Raw genomic sequence first — 17,560 nt, 5'->3', positions numbered from 1 at the left:
CAAGGAATTTATTGTGAATTATCCATCCCGCCCTCTCTCCTTCCATCCCTCCCCCTCTCCTTCCATCCAGCCATCCATCCATCCTTCACCCATCCCTCCATCCCCCCTTCCATCCCTCCCCATCTCCTTCCATCCATCCAGCCATCCTTCTCTCATCCATCCCTTCCTTCCTTCCTTCCTTCCTTCCTTCCTTCCTTCCTTCCTCCCTCCCACACACATTTCCTGTGCATCAGAGTTAGAGAAAAACATCTTGATTTGTGGTGTTTATAGTGTTGACCAATTACCATGGTGTAAATGCTGTCACCATGACCCATGTCAAGCTAGCAGCATGATGTCACTGATTGTGGGGTCAGGAAGAGACGTACACACGCTGGGCCTAGGACACTGCGTTCTTCCTCTCAGAGAGGTCATCGGCAAGCGAACAGTCATATTTACTTGATGCAGTATGTGCTCAGAGACAGACGTGCGGAGTAGTCTGGGATCCAGACCAGGGAAGGGATTCAGGGAGAGCCCCGCGCAGGATGTGATCTGGGAGCAGAGTCTGCAGGAAGAGCGAGGTGTAGCCAGCAAAAGGGGGGGGGGGGTGTAGGGCACAGGGGTGTAGGGGGGAGGGGTCAGAGGCACCAAACACCAAAACTGAGAGATTTGTGAGAAGTTCAGAATGAGTGGGGCACAGGCTGGGGGCCGGGATGGACAAGTGACAAGAGACCAATTTGGAAAAAAATTCAGGGCCAGGTCCTGAGAGGGATAGGAAGGAGTTTTTTCTTGAAGGTGATAGGTTCCCCAGAAATGTTTTAAGCGGGTCAGTGATACAAGCAGGTTTGTGCTCTATCAGTAGACATTCTGTGGAGCCAAGGAGGGGAGACAGGAAGCAGGGCGGCCAAGGAGAGGGCTACTGCAGTGGTCCAAACGGTTCATACATCTCTGTCCTTGGAAGTGGAGGGAAGAGGGCCGGGGACAGCTGGAAGGTGGCTGAATCTGCAGGACTCGACACCAATTGGAGATTTGGGGGGAGGACACAGCAAGGACAAGACCCAGGTTTCTGCTTAGGGTGGGAGCACTGGGCCTTGAGCAGATTGGGGCTGCAGGACGTTGCGTACAAGGCATCCGTGGGCCATCCTGGGGCGTACCTAGCAGGCTGCTGGAGCTCAGAAGAGAGTCTGTCTCTGCCGGCGTCTGCCCTGGGTCCAAGCTGCTCCAGGAGGAGTGGGGGTGGTGCGGGGAGGGGGTCTTGGGGACATAGGAGCTTCCTAATCACCCCTTTCCTAGCTCCGGGATGCTGAGGGCAGAGGTTAACTTCACATTCTAGAGGAGGGACAACAGAGAGAGGTGGGGGAGGGGCATGTGGCCCAGTGGGTCTCTGGGCTGCCAACGGGAGAGAGAGGCAGGGTCCGGAGTAGACTGCCTTTCGGGCCAGCAGAGGACAGGGCAGGTGACGATCCTGTTCGTTGCTCAGACTCTGGACCCATCCTGTCACTCTAGATACATGTCCAGGGAGGGTTTCTATTTATAAGTGAGTGAGGTCAGCTGTTCAAGACAAGGGAAGTTGGGGGTGGAGTGGGGTGGGGGGTGGGGTGGAAATCCAGATGTGGCAGGTCTTAACTTTGAAGGGATTCACAGACTCCTTTGGGATTCTGCTGAAAACTGGGGACTCTCTCCCCAGAAAATACACACGTGCAGGGACACCCCACATGTGGCCTTCAAGGACAAGGGTTTATGGACACCTCCCACCCCAAGTCTATCCCTTGGGCCTTCTAGCAGTTCTTGGCCTCCAGACAGAGGAGCCCTGTCTCAGGAGCTGAGGCTGAGCCAAGCAGAACTGGGGGGCGGGGCGGGGGGGGAGGGATGATCCTTTTATTTTTCAACGTTTATTTTTTTTATTTTTGGGACAGAGAGAGACAGAGCATGAACGGGGGAGGGGCAGAGAGAGAGGGAGACACAGAATCAGAAACAGGCTCCAGGCTCTGAGCCATCAGCCCAGAGCCTGACGCGGGGCTCGAACTCACGGACCGCGAGATCGTGACCTGGCTGAAGTCGGACGCTTAACCGACTGCGCCACCCAGGCGCCCCGGGATGATCCTTTTAGAGCCGTCCTGGCCCCAGATTTCCAAAGTCTCTCCAGATGTGGGGGGTGGGGAATGGGTGCTGTTTTGGAGATGGCTGGCTAACGGGGTGCTCACATTCCTTCAGGAGTCCTCTGGTCCTATAGGCTCCTGCAGCTCAGCAAACACCTCCTCCTGTGCACAGCATGCCAGCATAGGATGGCAGAATGGCAGGGGGCGGGGGACAGAGCCAGAAGCACCAGAAGCACTGGAGAAATGTAGGTTCTAGCCGAAAAGTTCTGCTTCATGGACGATTATGCCAAATGTCGTAAGGGAGGCTTCTGGGGACAGAGGAGAGATGCTCACACCCAGCTGGGGGCTTGGAAGGGCTTCACAAAGGAGGTGGCTGTTGAGAGGGGTCCTTGAAAGCTAGGCGGGATTGGTGCAGAGAGGCCTCGATGGAAGGATTAAGGGGAAATCCGGCAACCTAGCCTGGAGGAGCACAGGGTGGTGTGGGACGCTCGGAGGACAGTCATGTTGCCTCCCACCCCCACCCCCACCCGCACCGAGGTGTCTGAGCAGGAGTGATGTGAGCCCAGCTGTGTTGAAGGAAGCCAGAGATTCCAGTGGGTGCGGGCTGGGTCGAGGGAGAGGCCCAGAGGCTATTTCTGTCCTTCAGACCAGAGGCAGCGAGGGCCCCAAGTATGGTGGTGGTGGAAAGGACAAGGGGGCGGGGGCCGGCACCTGCTGCTGGAGGGATGAGGGCCCACAGGAATCCTAGATAACTCCCAGGAGCCAAGACAGAATTCTGGAGGGTGATGGAGCTGGCCGTCCGGGAAGGGGCAGGTTTGATGGAGGGGGTGGGAGGGTTTGTTTTGGAGCGCTGCATTTGAGCTGGAGGCCGGCCATCCCGGGAACGCTATCAGGCAGGTTGGCTCTCTGGGTGAGGAGCCAAGGGCTTGGAGGGAGATTGTTTAGTGTCGTCCACACCCCAGTGACAGCCGGGTGGGAGGGGGCTGCGGCGGTGGGAGTCGGGAGCTGGGGGGCAAGAGGAGGGAGTGGGTTCTGACTGAACTCTGAGCAGAGAAAGGAGACGGGAGAGGAGCCCTAGGAGGGCAGGAGGGGGCACGGGTGCTGGCAGGTGGGGCCGACAGCAGGCTCTGGTGCTGTCCTGGCATCCCCTGAGAGAGGGACTTGGAAGAGAGTCTAGACAGAGCTGGGGTTTGGGGGGGCTAGGCCTGCACTCACATGGGGGTTTCTGCTCTGAGCCCAAGAAAGGAGACTGGGGGAGTGAGGGAACAGGGGATACGTGAACAGGGCCCTGGGGACGTGGGGTGTGTGTGGAGGGAGGTGCAGGTGCAGGTGGAGGAGGGGAGGAGAGAAGAGTTGGCTGTGCGTCACAGAGCTGTTTGTGGGGAGGGGAGCGGAGCGGGGGTGGGGGGGGGAGGCCAGGCTGGGAGTGGGGACGAGGCAGGGCGAGGAGAGGGAGAAGGTTTAGAACAGCTCTAGGTGGGGAGAGACGGAGCCCCAGCAGCAGAGGAGGGTGAGGGAAGGGACAGAGCTGCCGTGAGGCCCCCAGCTGGCATTGCCCTGTCCAGTCAGCACAGGCTCGTGACAGCACCGCTCAACAATTCGATGGCCGGCTGCAGCAGAAGCGGAGGGGGTGGGGTCTTACCTGGGCTGGGGCCGGCCCAGCAGGGGCGCTCTGAGGTCTGCGGCAGGAAGGCAGCCTTGAAATGGTCCGCCCGGGCTCCAGGCTGCGAGGGTGTCCTGGCAGGTGAGGGGCAGGGGCCCCAGCTCCAGAATCTGGAGTCTCAGGGGCTTTGGCTTGGCTGTGTCCCAGCTGGGAGCACACTGTGAGTGCCGTGTGCCCGCTTTGCTGGTGTGTTTCCTGGAGGTGACTTCCGGGTGCTGGTAGGAGATTGTGGGGAGGGGCTGGAGCCACCCCTGGATAGGGGGTTCTGGGGCACAGTGACACCCAGCAGTGGGCCCAGTGGGCGTGAGGGGCCTCAAGGGGATTGGCCCAGAGAGGCAAAGTTCCAAGCTGGAGAGCTCCCGGAGGTCTGAGAAGAGCAAGGTGGTGATCGATATGGTGAAGCCCGTGGGCTTTGCTCGAAACCACCTGCCATCCAGGTGGCTCCTGACTTCCCACACCCCTCCTTGGAGGAGGAGGAGGCAAGAGGTGCCAGTGACCCTTGCCCCATCGCTGTGGCCTGCCTGGATTCCCCCATCTTGGGTCGGGGGAGGGGATGCAGCGGGCAGGACTGTCAAAAGCAGAGGTGAAGTGAATCAAGGAGCAGAGATTTCAGGTCAGTGGAGCTGTTGGGAGCGGAGGAGATGGGGGTGGGGTGGCGCTGGGGCAGGGCTGGGGTGACTCCTACGAGCCTCTGCCCAGCTGTCTCCCGGCTCGCCCACTCCTCTCGCCGTCCCGGTATGCCGGAGCTGCTCCTGGGCCTCCTGCCTGGGCCTCTGCAGCATCCCCCTAATTGGTCTCTGTCTCTCCGTCTCTCCAAGCCGTCAGCATGCTGCCACCACCGCAGCCAGATTAATCTTCTTAATACACCGCTCTGCACATCTCTTTCCTCCCCCCAGAAGCCCCAGTGGCAGCATCGCAGGCAGAAGCGAGTCCAGCCCCAGTGGTGGGACAGAGTTCAAGGCCATCCTGCCTGGGCCCTGCCAGCCTTGCAGCCGTGTCCTCCACGGACCCCTCCCCCGCTCTGACCCCAGAGAAGCACTTGATTCTCTGTCCCTGTCCCCATGCATTCCTTCCTCTGCATCTTTGCTCATGCCGCCCTCAGCTGGGGGTGCCCTCCACGGGGTTCTCCTTCCGCCCCTTCCTCCCCGGCCTCAGCTGGGTTTGAGCTCCCGGGGTGCTCCTGGTGTTTGTCCCCAGTGTGGGGCTTCGTGCGGCCTTGCAGGCATTTCGTCCTGCCGTGTGTGAGGCCCGCGTCCACCGTCAGTGCCCGCGGGGCCGCCTGAGCGTGGCTCTGGGCCGGGTGTTTTCACGGTCTTTAGCGCCTCTGTTCTGCAGAGCAGTTCTGCCATGAGGTGACGCTACCCTGTTTAACGGCGAAGGCCACTGGGGATCAGAGGGGCTAAGGGACCTGCCCAAGGTCACACAGGCAGAAAGTCTCAGGGTTGGCCGGCCTCCCACACTCTGGTTCCACCCCATGTTTTGATCACCAGTGTTCTGCACGCTGTGGGCCCGTTGAGGGTTGGCTGATGGAGGTGAGTCCTGGTGCTTTCAGGGGAGTCCTGGTGCCAAGAAGTATCGGGGAGCTTGTGGGCGGGGGGGGGGGGGGCTATACTTGCTCCAAGGGGACAGGCTGAGGGGAGGGGAAGTGTTAGGAGGTGGGGCGTTTGCAGTTAGCATCTTCCCAAAGAAGAGCCCGGGGCCCCTGTGTGGGAGTGGCCTCAACTCACTGCAGTCCCCCCCCCCCCCCCCCCCCCCCCGCTGGACCTTGACGTCTTGAGGGAGGATTGAGACCTGAGAAAGGACTTCCTGGCAGCAGGAGAGAGTCGGGAGGGGGGCTGGTGCCCACCTGGTGGGGGGGGGGGCTTCCTGAGCCAGCGGTGTGACCTCCACCAAGTCACCACACCTCTTGGAGCCTCAGTTTCCCCGGCTATCTAAGGAGGCAGGGAGGAAATGAAACCCTGGGAGGGACGGGGTAGCCAGTGCGCTGCCCCGGGGAGATACTGGCAGAAGTTGGCTCCCTCCCCACCCCTTTGCAGCTGCAGTGGCTGTGATCACGGCTCTGGTCCCTGGGGCCACCGTGTTGCTAAGATTGTGTCTCTGTATCCTCGTCCTGCGTCCTGCCTATGTTTGCAGAACGTTCCCAGCCTCCGATTTAGTAACTTGGGCTGACCTGTCTGGGGAGGAGTGCCTTTTCCCATGGATCACGGGGGGATTCCGGGGCCTTGGGAGCAAATAGGCATTGCCCGGAGGTGTGTGCCGTGAGACTGCCCAGGAGAGAGAGGGCAGGCTGAGGGACAGTGCCCGCTTTTCCTTTTCACCTGCTGTTCCTGTCTCAGCTGCCTGGAGGCGTGGGGGGGGGGGGGGTCCAGCCTTTGCTGCCTGCCCCCCTCAACCAGGACCTCAGGGGAGCCCTGTACCACCTTTCCAGTGAGGCTCTCGGCCGGTGTGCAGGTGTCCACGAGCCATGAGCCGTCGGGTACAGACGTTGCGCCCCACCTTGAATGACATCAGGGAATTCTGGAAATACCCCCCTCCACATGCCCCGTGCTGGTCGTACTTTTAAGATTCACTAATGGAGTCGACGCAAGAGGCTGAAAGCTACTGTGCTTTCAGCCACTTTTTTTTAAAAAAAGGTTTATTAATTTTTATTTTTGGCAGCGTTTTTTGAGGTATCGTGTATATGCCATAAAATTCACCCATTGTAAGCTGTACCTCAGCTGTGCCTTCGAATCAGCGTGTTCTTTATTCATACATTAAGTTCATGCGAAATATGGTTTTGTAGACTTTGGAAGGCGTGTTATGAATTCAGTGTGTCTGGATTCACGGGCGCCTGGCTGTCATCTGGGGTGGGTTTGGCCCCTGACTGCTGCGTCGTGTTATCAGAGTCCGAATGAAATGGGATTGGGTCCCACTCCCTGGTTCTCCCTGCCCCGTGACTTTGAACCCATCATTCACCATCTCTTGACCTTTCGGCTCTTATCTGAAGTGAGGGTACCAGGGCAGTTATGTGGATAGCATGAGGTGAGATGCAGGGTGAGCCTGGGGACCCTCAAGGCATTGCACCTGTGCCCATCACCTTATGCAATCCAGCTGGACAGCTGGGCAGGTGGCAGAGTGACAGGGAGGCAGGCTCACTGAGCCTGGTCCCTGGCAGACTGGACTTGGGATGCCAAGAGGGGATCCACTTAGTCAGGAGGGATCTGAGCCCCGAGGTTTACCTGTCCTGACGATGACCCCTTCTCCGCCACCTGCACTATGCTAATGCTAGAGGGGCCCAAGATCTTGTCTGTCTGTGACCCCATTCACTAGATCAGGTGGCAGTGTCCTTTCCTGCCCCCATTTTCCGTCTGGGGAGCAAGGACTTGCTCGGGATCTACTGGACCAATGGGCTCCTTGCCACACCGGCCCTGTACCAGCCACCCACTCTCTGGACGGCTGGCTCTCGGCCCTGCCTGCTGACCCTGGCCCTGCCCCCCAGGCCTGCCTTCGGAAAGAATCCGTGCACAGGCCGAGAGCTTCTCTCCTCCTGAGTAGCTGTTGAGCCCCAAACACCCCTCACCTGCCAGCCAGAAGGCCCTTCCTTCCAGGTCTCCCCACCCCCTACCCAGGCTGGCCACACAAAGTCAGGCCGTCAGGATACATTTGGTGGGTGCCCAGGCCTGCTTCCGTGCTTGGGTGACCTACCTGGGCAGCCAGCCAGAGGAGGCAGCTGGGTAAACAGGGGGAGGTGTCTGATGGACTGAGGGCTTCATCTGGTTGTTTATTTTAACTGAAACTTCTTGAGCTGTTTTGAAACGAAGGCTTTGGGGCGATCAAGACACCCCATTAGGTAGGCATTGAGCTCCGCTGAGCCAATCATACCTCACCCTGCATCTCCAGCCCTCAGCTCAGCCCTGCCGCTCTCTTTCTCCCCAAACATGGTTCATTCCTCGTGCTTCGCCCTGTGACGCCTTCCGCGCCCCTTTCCCTGGAGAGACCTTACCCTTCAGAGCTCATTGCAAATGCTGCTTCCTGACTAAGGCTTTCCCAGCCTTAGTTCCTCCCTCACCGTCTCTCCCCTGGACTCTTGGATTTACCGTCGGGATAATTTATTTTGGCATCTAAGTATCTAAGGCCTCTTGTGGTTACTCAGCTGTTTTGTGTACGACCTGTTTCCAGTGAGACTCTGGGCTCCCGGGAGGCAGGGAGAATAGTCGGCATGTTTTTGCGGCTCCTTTTCATACCTAATGTCTTGCTAGGCATACAGTAGATGTTTAATTTTGACGGAAGGGAGGGAGGGAGGCGACGAGTGAGCTGGAGTGGCAGACGTTTTTCATTATTTCTGACGACCTCTCTAGGATGGGTCCTCGATCCCAATCCCGGACCCTGGCTGGAAGCATAAAAGTGATTACCGCCAGTGTTTTACATTTGGCCAGAGAGGTTGAGAATCTTGCTGAAGGTCACACAGCGAGTGGACAGGATGGGCTGGCAATGAACCCAGGCATCGCAGTCTCAGGGGGCAGCCCCAGGTCCTCCTCGTCTGCGACAACCTGCTCGGTCACCTCCTTTCTGCCCACCAGCACGTTTGCGTGTGCCTGCGGGCGTACGTGCGCGCGCGCGTGCGCTCGTTCGTGTGTTTGTGTGCACGGTGTGCGGGGGTGTGCCGTGTGTGCCTGTGTCTGGAAGAAAGCAACGTTAGCCAACAGTTGTCCGGGAGAAGGCTGCCAAATCCACAGAGTAATTGTAGAGCACGTGTGACTTTGCGTGTGGCTGTGTGTCTGGGTATGCGTGTGAGGCCTTGGCGGTCGCCCTGTGACATTGGCCAGCCTTGCTGCGCCACTGGCCACGGCCTGCTGAGCTGACCGGGCAGCACAGGACAAGAAGGGTCTCGGACCTCCTCGCAGGCAGTGGGCAGAACCTATTATACAGGCTTCCCACGAGCCTACGGTCCCAGGCTCTGAGACCCGGGGCTGAGATTTGGCATGGCAGCTGCCCCCGAGTGCATTTCCTCATGGGCTGTTTGGGGGTGAGCCCTCCTCTGGAGAGTCCATCCAGCATCACCACTGCCCGCCCCCCGCCCCGCCTACCCCCCACCTTGCTATTCCTGCTGCTTCTCTGCCGGTGGCCTCCACTAGGGACAGCAGGGGTGAGGGGCTCAGGGGTGAGCCTCGGCTGCTTCATACCCCACCCTGCCCTCCAGCCCGAGGAGCTCACCAACGCCCTGGAAATCAGCAACATCGTCTTCACCAGCCTCTTTGCCCTGGAGATGCTGCTGAAGCTGCTCGTGTACGGTCCCTTTGGCTACATCAAGAACCCCTACAACATCTTCGATGGCGTCATCGTCGTCATCAGGTATGGCGGCCCCTCCACTGCCTGTCGCCTGAGGAATGCCCGTGGGGTGGCTTGGACGAGAAGCCAAGCAGCCTGTTCCTCTGGGGTGGAGGGGTCTGGAGTCAGGCCCCACTGACCCACGCAGGCCCTGCCGCTTCCCCAGTGGGGGGGTGACCCGCTGTGCAGTCTCCTCTCCCCACTTCTGCTTCTTGCCCTTGAGCCCATGTGGGCCCCGGGGCGAATGAGGACTGGGCAGCTGGCTTTGCAGAGGAGCTGAAGGGGGTGTGAAGCCCGGCCAGCAAAGTGCTTGGAAACCATCTCAGACACCCTCGACTTGCTTTAGGGTTTCCCAGACCCTGGGAAAGTGCTCCGTCCCCCTAGGCCTGGGGCCAGAACTGCCTTATTGCTTTTTGGAACCAGCTTTAGATTTCATTAGAAGGGAACAAAGCAAATATTCCCTAACTTGACGCTGTTGCATGGGCCGGAATGTGGGAGAGGGCTGTCCGCTGCCAGGAGGTGATCTCCGGCCTGGAGAGAGGAGGGCGTGGAGAGGGCCGGAGCCCTCACCTACACCCGTTTCGGAGGCTCCCGCCTGTGCCCCGCGCCCTGGCGCTGGGCCGGCTTTTCCAGGCCCTCTCAGAGGGAGGGGTGGAGGGAGGGCGAGCCCGCAGGGGCTCAGGCTCCCCGCCCTCCTTGCAGCGTGTGGGAGATCGTGGGCCAGCAGGGGGGTGGCCTGTCGGTGCTGCGGACCTTCCGCCTGATGCGGGTGCTGAAGCTGGTGCGCTTCCTGCCGGCGCTGCAGCGACAGCTGGTGGTGCTCATGAAGACCATGGACAACGTGGCCACCTTCTGCATGCTGCTCATGCTCTTCATCTTCATCTTCAGGTGAGGGCAGGGGCGGCCTCCGCGCCGGCTGGGAGGAGGGCCTGAGGGGCAGGGGGTGCCCCCGCCCCTGCCCCCCATCTCCCGGCTCCTGTGTCTTCAGCATCCTGGGCATGCATCTCTTCGGCTGCAAATTTGCATCTGAGCGGGACGGGGACACGCTGCCGGACCGGAAGAATTTTGACTCCCTGCTCTGGGCCATCGTCACCGTCTTTCAGGTGCCAGGGTAACCAGGCAGGGGTGGACGGGGGGGGGGGGGGGGGAGGCGGGGCACCCCCGGTGAAGGCCCTGACCCCCAGCCTCTGCCCACAGATCCTGACCCAGGAGGACTGGAACAAGGTACTCTACAATGGAATGGCCTCCACGTCGTCCTGGGCTGCTCTTTATTTCATTGCCCTCATGACCTTCGGCAACTACGTGCTCTTTAATCTGCTCGTCGCCATTCTGGTGGAGGGCTTCCAGGCGGAGGTAACCCCCGGCCCACAGCAGTCCAGTTCCGGGAGGAGTCGGCTGCCTGGCTTGAGCCATGGTGGCCGGGGAGGTCTCACAGAAAGTGCCCATCGGGCCAGGCTGGGGGACTTGGGGTGGAAGGTCCCGGGTCTCGGGCAACCCCTCAGCACCGGGGAGACAGGGTGGTTGTGGGGGATCCCTGGGTCCACTAGCTCCTGAGTGGGCTTCCGCATCAAGGTCAGCCAGATTCTTCCCCGGGGAGCTGGATAAGTGCTGGCACACGGTGCCAGCTGGATCCCGAGTACGGGTGCTCTCGGGGACATCCAGAGGGGACCCCTCTGAGCCGAGGGGTGGGGGCAGCTTGTGTGCAAATCATCCAAGCTCTGGCTAAACTGATGAAGATGCCACCAGGGCCCAGGCAGGGCTAAGCTGCCCAGGGTGAGAAATGAGCCCAATTAGCTGCAGGCGTGGCAGAGACGAGCGTCCTATTTCCAGCCCAGGCTCCATCACCTCCGTCACAGGCAGCGTCATCCATTCATATTGATTTGCATCGATCCTGCCCTGGCTGTGCCAGGGCTCAGCACCTGCCTGGAGGGCCGTACGTCGTTCCTGTCCCTCAGCTCCCCCCCGCCCGTCCCCCGAGCTCCGGGCCCAGCCCAGCCTCCAGTCCAGGCGTCTTTCACAGGCAGGTTGACCCAACCTAGAAATGCTCCAGGTTGGGCGCAGAGAAGCTCTTGGTCCAGTTCTCTCCGGGTGACCCGGATGGAAACTCCCGCTGCGGCCTGGTCTATAAATACTCGGCACACGGTGGAAAAACAAAAATCTATTTTCCGACTCTTTCCCAGCCTTCGCGAGGGAGGGCCGTTCCCCGTAGGCCGGCTGGGCTGGTGGGGTGCGGGTGCCTCTGTCCCACACCGGCCCTCTCCGGCTGCCTGCCGGCCGTGCACATTCTGTACTTATCCATTATCGCATTTCCTCCCACTGGGTGGCAGTGAGGGCAGCTGGTGGGGGAGGCCGGCCCTGCCTCTGGTGATGGCCGGGCCTCTTGTGCCGAGGGACGAGGCACTTCATTGGGGGTTACCCGGGGCCTGAAAAGTTCAGGGGTGACACCATGCTCCCGTAAGAGCCAGGGTCTCCATGGACACCCACCGCTCTTAGCCGGTGGGAAGAACTGCTGAGCGGGGACGGGGGTCCCGCCACCCCTTGCAAACCACTGCCCCTGGCGGCTAAGATGTCCTCAGAAAAATCCCCGAGGAACTCCTTGAGGGGATATGGAAAACACCCCGAACCTATTCCCCTCCCCTCAGCTGGCCGTTCGGTCGTCTCAGCAGCCCTGGAGGTGTCCGGTGCAGACAGCCCCCTCCCCACCGCCGGCCCTTTCAGCAAACACCTTGTTAAATTGAATGCTGCTGAGCCGGCCTGGTTGCTAGGCAGCGGCGATGTCTGCTGTTGGGAAGGAAGACAGGTCACTCTGGCCTTGCCGGGGGGCCTGTGGCTGCCCCAGCCCAACAGGTCAGCTAGGGCCTGGGGCCACGGCCGCCTCAACCTGCAGGGCACAGGTGCCCAGTGGCAAGGGTCTCAGAGCTTGATGCTTCAGGTCGGGGCTGGGATGGAGGAAGGATTTCCAGATCAACCCCCCTCCATGGGGGTGGGCGGCGGCCTGGCCCTGAAGTGCCCGTGGGAGGGGCTGGACCAGCCGCCCACTGTCCTGTGTGTCGTGGGCCAACACCTAGGTGGGGGAGGGGAGGGCCGGTCAAGCCAGGCCGGTGACCTGGATACCTCCAGAAGCACCTGCCCTGTCTTGTACAGAGTTTTAAGGGGGGGGGGGGGGGTGCACATGTGGCTCTGAGGAAGCCCCACATTCTGGCAGGAGAGGCTGGTTGTTGCTGTTGTGATGGCCCACTCTATTACAAAACAGGCAACCCCCCCTCTGCAGAGGAAGTTGTTGGTCGTCAGCAGCAGGAGGGCTCCAGGGTAGCCCCAGCTGGCCTGGCCACCTTGCCAAGAGGTCAGAGGGAGGAGGCCCGGGAGACGGGGCTGGCTCGGCTGCCCATTTGCCGACGTGCAGGGGGCAGCATCCTGAATCCCTGTGTATTTGTCATGCACACACTTAATTAAATGAGCAGACAGCAGGCCCTGTGTGAGGCCATTAATTGGTATTAAACAACATCATAGCTGTCATCCCAGTGTTACTTGTCACATCCCATCCCAGTGGGAGCAGCTGGACCCGGTCTGATTCTGGGGGATGCAGGCTGGGCGTATGGGAGTGGGGAACCCCCCTGCAGCTCCCGGCCCGCAGCCTCCTCCCGGCCTCTGGCTCATGCCCTCCTCCTTCCCCGCCTCCCTGCCCATCCCCAAGCCCGCTGCCAGTGTGGGGCCAGTACAAGGTGAGCTGGAGACTCAGGTGCAAGGCCCAGGTAGACCTCTGACTCTCTGCGTGCCTGGGGACAGCTGTCTTAGCTTCTCCAAACCTCAGCTGCCTCCTTTATGGTGACACGCGTGACTTCCTTCCCGCCTTGCGAGAGGCGAGCTGGTGTGACTAAAGCAGTTTCTGGGCGGCTGGCATGCCCCTTGTGCATCGTAGCTGTCATTATTAGGATTACTGGGGGGCTCGATCTCCTTGCCTGCCCTTTTCCCCCACCTTCATGGCCTCTGCCCTCACCCTTCAGATTCATTCGGGCCCGAGGGCCTGTGGTTGAATTCTGGAAGGCCGTCTGTCCCCTTTCTCCTCCTCCCCTACCCCCAGTGTCTCGTCCCCCTTCCACCCCTGTCGGGTTTGTGCCATCCTTTTCTTCGTCCTCTTTTGACACTGCTGATGTTTGAAAGCCCGAGCACCTGTGACCAGCGCCCGTCCCCTGCCTCCCCGTCTCCCTGTAGGAAATCAGCAAACGGGAAGATGCGAGTGGACAGTTAAGCTGTATTCAGCTGCCTGTCGACTCCCAGGGGGTAGGTACGCGATCATGAGTCGGCATGCCCCCGCTCCCCGTGCCCTGTGCCCCCTCCACCTCCGTGTCTCTGTGCTCGTGTTCACGCTCAGCTGCTGTGCAACTGTGGTAGCTGTGGTGGTCATTGGTGTCGTGAGGTTTGCTTCGATTTTAAGTCCCTTCCCCCTGAGGACATGGAGAGGAGGGGCCTCCTTGTCTCTGCCCCCACCACCCTGCCAAGGGCACTGTTCCCATCCCCCGCTGGACCAGTAGAGGGGCGGGAGAAGGAAGGGACTTAGAATCTCTGTGTGCACGTGTGTGGTCCACCGCGTGTGGGTGCCTACACTGAGGTCCCCGAGGAGTCTGAGTCTCGGGATAGTGGCCGCAGACTGTGCTTCCCCATCTCTCTCCCCTCCCCCTTGCCCTGAGCCCCTATTGGAGACCCCCACAAGCTGCCTCAGCTCAGGACAAGTCTTTGGAGGATGTGAGGGTGGGGTGCCTCTTGCCAGAAGGTCCCAGATTTTTAAACCCACTTCCGAGTCTCTGGCCCCCTAGCCACCTGGGAGGTCCAGCAGGCATTTGGGGGCCTGCCCCACTCTGGCCTCCACACCAAGCCCGTGCTCCACTGTTTCCTGATCTGGCCCTGGAATTCGGGCCAAGGCCGGGGTTCCCGCGGGACCCCACAGTGCTGTGCATCCCGAGCGGCCCCCTGGAGATCCCACTCGATAATTAAAGGCCTCGTTAGGGATGTAAACTGAGTTAATGAAAATGATCCCCTGAGATGCCAATTACGCAATATTTATGCCCTTATCAAAAGTAGCAATCAAGTATTTCTTAATAACTTCTTAAGGAGAAGTGTGTAATTACTGGGGAACCCACTGACCTGCTAAGAAGGAAGAAAAAAGTACCCCAGAGACAGGGACAGAGGTAAAAATGGGGCCAGGGGACGGGGTGGGGTCTTGGGAAAGACGAGGGGAAGAAGCAGAGGGCCTGAAGTGGCCTCCTTGGGCTGAGCTGCTCTGTCTGGGGTCTTTCAATTTCCTTCTGGGGTCCTCAGGTCTGCGGCTCAGGGGAGGGCAGCCATGGAAGGAAAGCAGAGGGCATAAGTGGCCTTGGGAATTTAGGCTCTAGTGACCATTTCACTCAGGTCCCCAGCTCCCTTTGGCCTATGCCACCCGCCCACCCGCCTGCCCGGCTGTTCCCCTCTCCCCTCAGCCCTTCCCGGAGCCAGTCCCCGCCAGGCTGGTTGTGTCGTGGGCTATGGGGTTAGCCGTGGCCTTCTCTGAGGTGTGGCAGGTGGGAGGCAGAGGTGTCGGGGGCCCTGGGGAGCTCTGGGCCCCACGCCTGGATGGTGTGGCCTGTGCCAGTGCATGCCTCGTGCCGTGGTTGCTGGTTCCCATAGCCTATATGTGGTGTATGCTTGTGGAGACAGGGAGGCCTCAGTCCAGCCCACTAGCCCCTGCCGGGCCAGGTCTCTAATGGCCTGCTGCTCCCCCACCCCACCCCCACCCTAGGGAGATGCCACCAAGTCCGAGTCAGAGCCCGATTTCTTCTCACCCAGCCTGGATGGTGACGGGGACAGGAAGAAGCGCTTGGCCTGTGAGTATCTATCCTGGGGGTGCGGGCCCTGGCCCTGGGCCAGCCTTGAGTGGACTCAGGGTCTCTCCTTCTCTCACTTCCCCGGCAGTGGTGTCCCTGGGAGAGCACCCGGAACTGCGGAAGAACCTGCTGCCGCCTCTTATCATCCACACGGCCGCCACGCCCATGTCGCTCCCCAAGAGTTCCAGCACCGGCCTGGCCGAGGCGCTGGGCCCCGCCTCCCGCCGCACCAGCAGCAGCGGGTCTGCTGAGCCAGGGGCGGCCCATGAGATGAAGTCACCGGTATGGGGTGCACATGGGTGCCCTACGGTGGGACATGTGCAGAGGTCAGGAGGGAAGAGAGGATGGGGGCGGAGAGGCCCAAGGCCTCTGAGCCCTAGGTTGGACAAGCCCCCGGGAGGTCAGTAGGGCTAGTAATGCAGGCAGGTGCAGAGCTCTGGCCTTGGGGGGAGAAAGAGCAGTGTTCTAATCCTATTCTTGTGTTCCTGAACTGCCCCTTGGGTGAAACTCAACCTCTGAGCCTCTGCTATAAGATAGGGGAGGTCCTTCTCTCCTTAATACTTCATCATAATAGCAAACCCCGTGCAGTTACTGATTCTGTACGAGAGCAACCCCATGAGGTAGGTCTCATTATTATCCCCACTTGACAGATGGGGACCCGGGTCTTAGCTTGCCAAACTGATTGGTGGGAAGCTCGGCAGTGAGCCGGTGACAGAGCCAGAAGTTTAATCCAGGAGTCGGCGTCGGCGCCCGCGCGCCTGCCGTCACTTTATACGGCCAGTCAGCTACATGAGGAATAGGCACTAGTGTCGTAGCTCTTCTCCAGATGAGGAACTGAGGCACAGAGAGGTTTAGTCACTTGCCCAGGGTCACCCAGCTGGTGGGAGTGAGTAATCTGAACCCAGGCGTCTGGTCCACGGCTCCCGCTTACACGTCGACTCCTGATATGGCGCCGAGGAGGCTCCCAGGAGACAGGGTGCCTGTGGGGGGTGGGTTGCAGGGCTGCGGGGTCCTGGTTGAGACCGCCCTCTCCCTGGCTCACCCCCACCCCCAGCCGAGCGCCCGCAGCTCTCCGCACAGCCCCTGGAGCGCGGCAAGCAGCTGGACCAGCAGGCGCTCCAGCCGGAACAGCCTGGGCCGCGCCCCCAGCCTGAAGCGAAGGAGCCCGAGTGGGGAACGGCGCTCCCTGCTGTCGGGCGAGGGCCGGGAGAGCCAGGACGAGGACGAGAGCTCGGAAGAGGAGAGAGCCAGCCCGGCGGGCAGCGACCGTCGCCACAGGGGCTCCCTGGAGCGGGAGGCCAAGGGCTCCTTTGACCTGCCGGACACGCTGCAGGTGCCCGGGCTGCACCGCACAGCCAGTGGCCGCAGCTCGGCCTCCGAGCACCAGGACTGCAATGGCAAGTCGGCCTCGGGGCGCCTGGCCCGGGCCCAGCGGCCCGACGCCCCCCCACTGGATGGGGACGATGGCGATGACGAGGGCAACCTGGTGAGGCCCCTGAGGGCGCGGTGACTTCTCACACCTGACCTTGAGCGAGGGGGGCAATGCCTGACCTGGCGCTGGGCTGGACGCCCCGCTGCCAGTTCCGTGGCATTCAGGGAGTTACCGTCGCGCCCGAGGGGTCCCAAGGGGTGCCGGCCCTGAAGCGGAGCTCCAAACAGCCCCTTTTTCTCCCTATGCCCGCCCTGCCGAGCCCCAGATCCTCGTCACATGCGGGGCTGCGGTCCTTGGTGGATATGAATGGTTTCGGGCAGATGCGTATGAATCTTTCATGGCCCTCCCCCAGTGACTCAGAAATACCCATAACTCATCCCTCCAAACCGATGCCCTCCCCTGTCTCCCCCTCTCTCATCTCGACCTTATCACAAGTCTTGACTTCACGCCCGTCCTCCTTACCCATTCACCCCTCCCCGGCCTCCACACCACCACCACCACCTCTAACCCTGGGGGATGGGCACGTGGATCTAGGACCTCAGGGTTAGCGCGTGAGGAGAAGGGGCCAGGGTCCCCTCCCGCCAGGTGTGTCTTTGAACAGACAGCTGTGATGGGTACAATGTTTGATAATTGATGCAGCTCCCAAGCCCAGCGGGGAGGGAAGCCGGGAGGGCCTTCGGGGATGGGCTGGAGGCTGGAGGCAGAGACATAAGCGCAGAGAGCCTGGGGGGAGGGGGGCGTGCAGGGGAGGAGGGAGGAGATGCACGAAGCGAGGCATGCTCAGGGGACCAGAGGGGCTTAGAGGGAGACTGGGGGTCTGAGGAATAAAGGAAGAGAAGCAGGGCTGAGGACTGGGCCCAGTGTGAAGGGCTGGACAGGGAGTGAAGGCCATGTTGCTGCAGACAAGGGGTAGGGCGTGGGGAACTTGAGGGTCCCAGCCCCGCACACCAGTCCTGTGGTCCTTCTACAGAGCAGAGGGGAACGGATGAGAGTGTGGATCCGAGCCCGGCTGCCCGCCTGCTGCCGGGAGCGAGACTCCTGGTCCGCCTATGTCTTCTCTCCTCAGTCAAGGTGAGCAGGGGATCCCTGACCTCTCCTCCTGGGGAACTATCCCGCGACACCACCCTGGGGGACGCTAGAAGTGTCCTGGCCTGAGGGCACGTGAGAGAGGGGCCTCGGGCTGGGAGGGCCCCGAGGAGGCAAGGCCGCTCCCCGCTGCCCGGCC

General features: G+C 60.9%; 1 protein-coding gene across 24 annotated transcripts in view; it reads left to right on the top strand.

Moving 5' to 3' along the window:
• CACNA1G (calcium voltage-gated channel subunit alpha1 G) overlaps positions 1 to 17,560 on the top strand; it is a 62,212-nt gene that overhangs the window by 20,580 nt on the left and 24,072 nt on the right. For 16 of the 24 annotated variants that reach the window (XM_086686969.1, XM_086686980.1, XM_086686972.1 and 13 more), the window contains 9 exons: positions 8,918 to 9,069; positions 9,748 to 9,933; positions 10,034 to 10,148; positions 10,243 to 10,398; positions 13,258 to 13,326; positions 14,819 to 14,903; positions 14,992 to 15,185; positions 15,958 to 16,389; positions 17,306 to 17,406. In XM_086686969.1, coding sequence (XP_086543095.1) covers positions 8,918 to 9,069; positions 9,748 to 9,933; positions 10,034 to 10,148; positions 10,243 to 10,398; positions 13,258 to 13,326; positions 14,819 to 14,903; positions 14,992 to 15,185; positions 15,958 to 16,389; positions 17,306 to 17,406 — 1,490 coding nt within the window. The remainder of the gene's footprint in view (positions 1 to 8,917; positions 9,070 to 9,747; positions 9,934 to 10,033; positions 10,149 to 10,242; positions 10,399 to 13,257; positions 13,327 to 14,818; positions 14,904 to 14,991; positions 15,186 to 15,957; positions 16,390 to 17,305; positions 17,407 to 17,560) is intronic. The other 8 variants (XM_086686973.1, XM_086686971.1, XM_086686990.1 and 5 more) reach the window with 1 other exon arrangement.

This window comes from Puma concolor, chromosome E1, assembly GCF_028749965.1.
Source record: "Puma concolor isolate L17-30 chromosome E1, mPumCon1.1.hap2, whole genome shotgun sequence".
Taxonomy (NCBI): domain Eukaryota; kingdom Metazoa; phylum Chordata; class Mammalia; order Carnivora; family Felidae; genus Puma; species Puma concolor.
The sequence above is the reverse complement of the archived record's forward strand: the minus strand, read 5'-3'. Positions and strand labels throughout refer to the sequence as shown.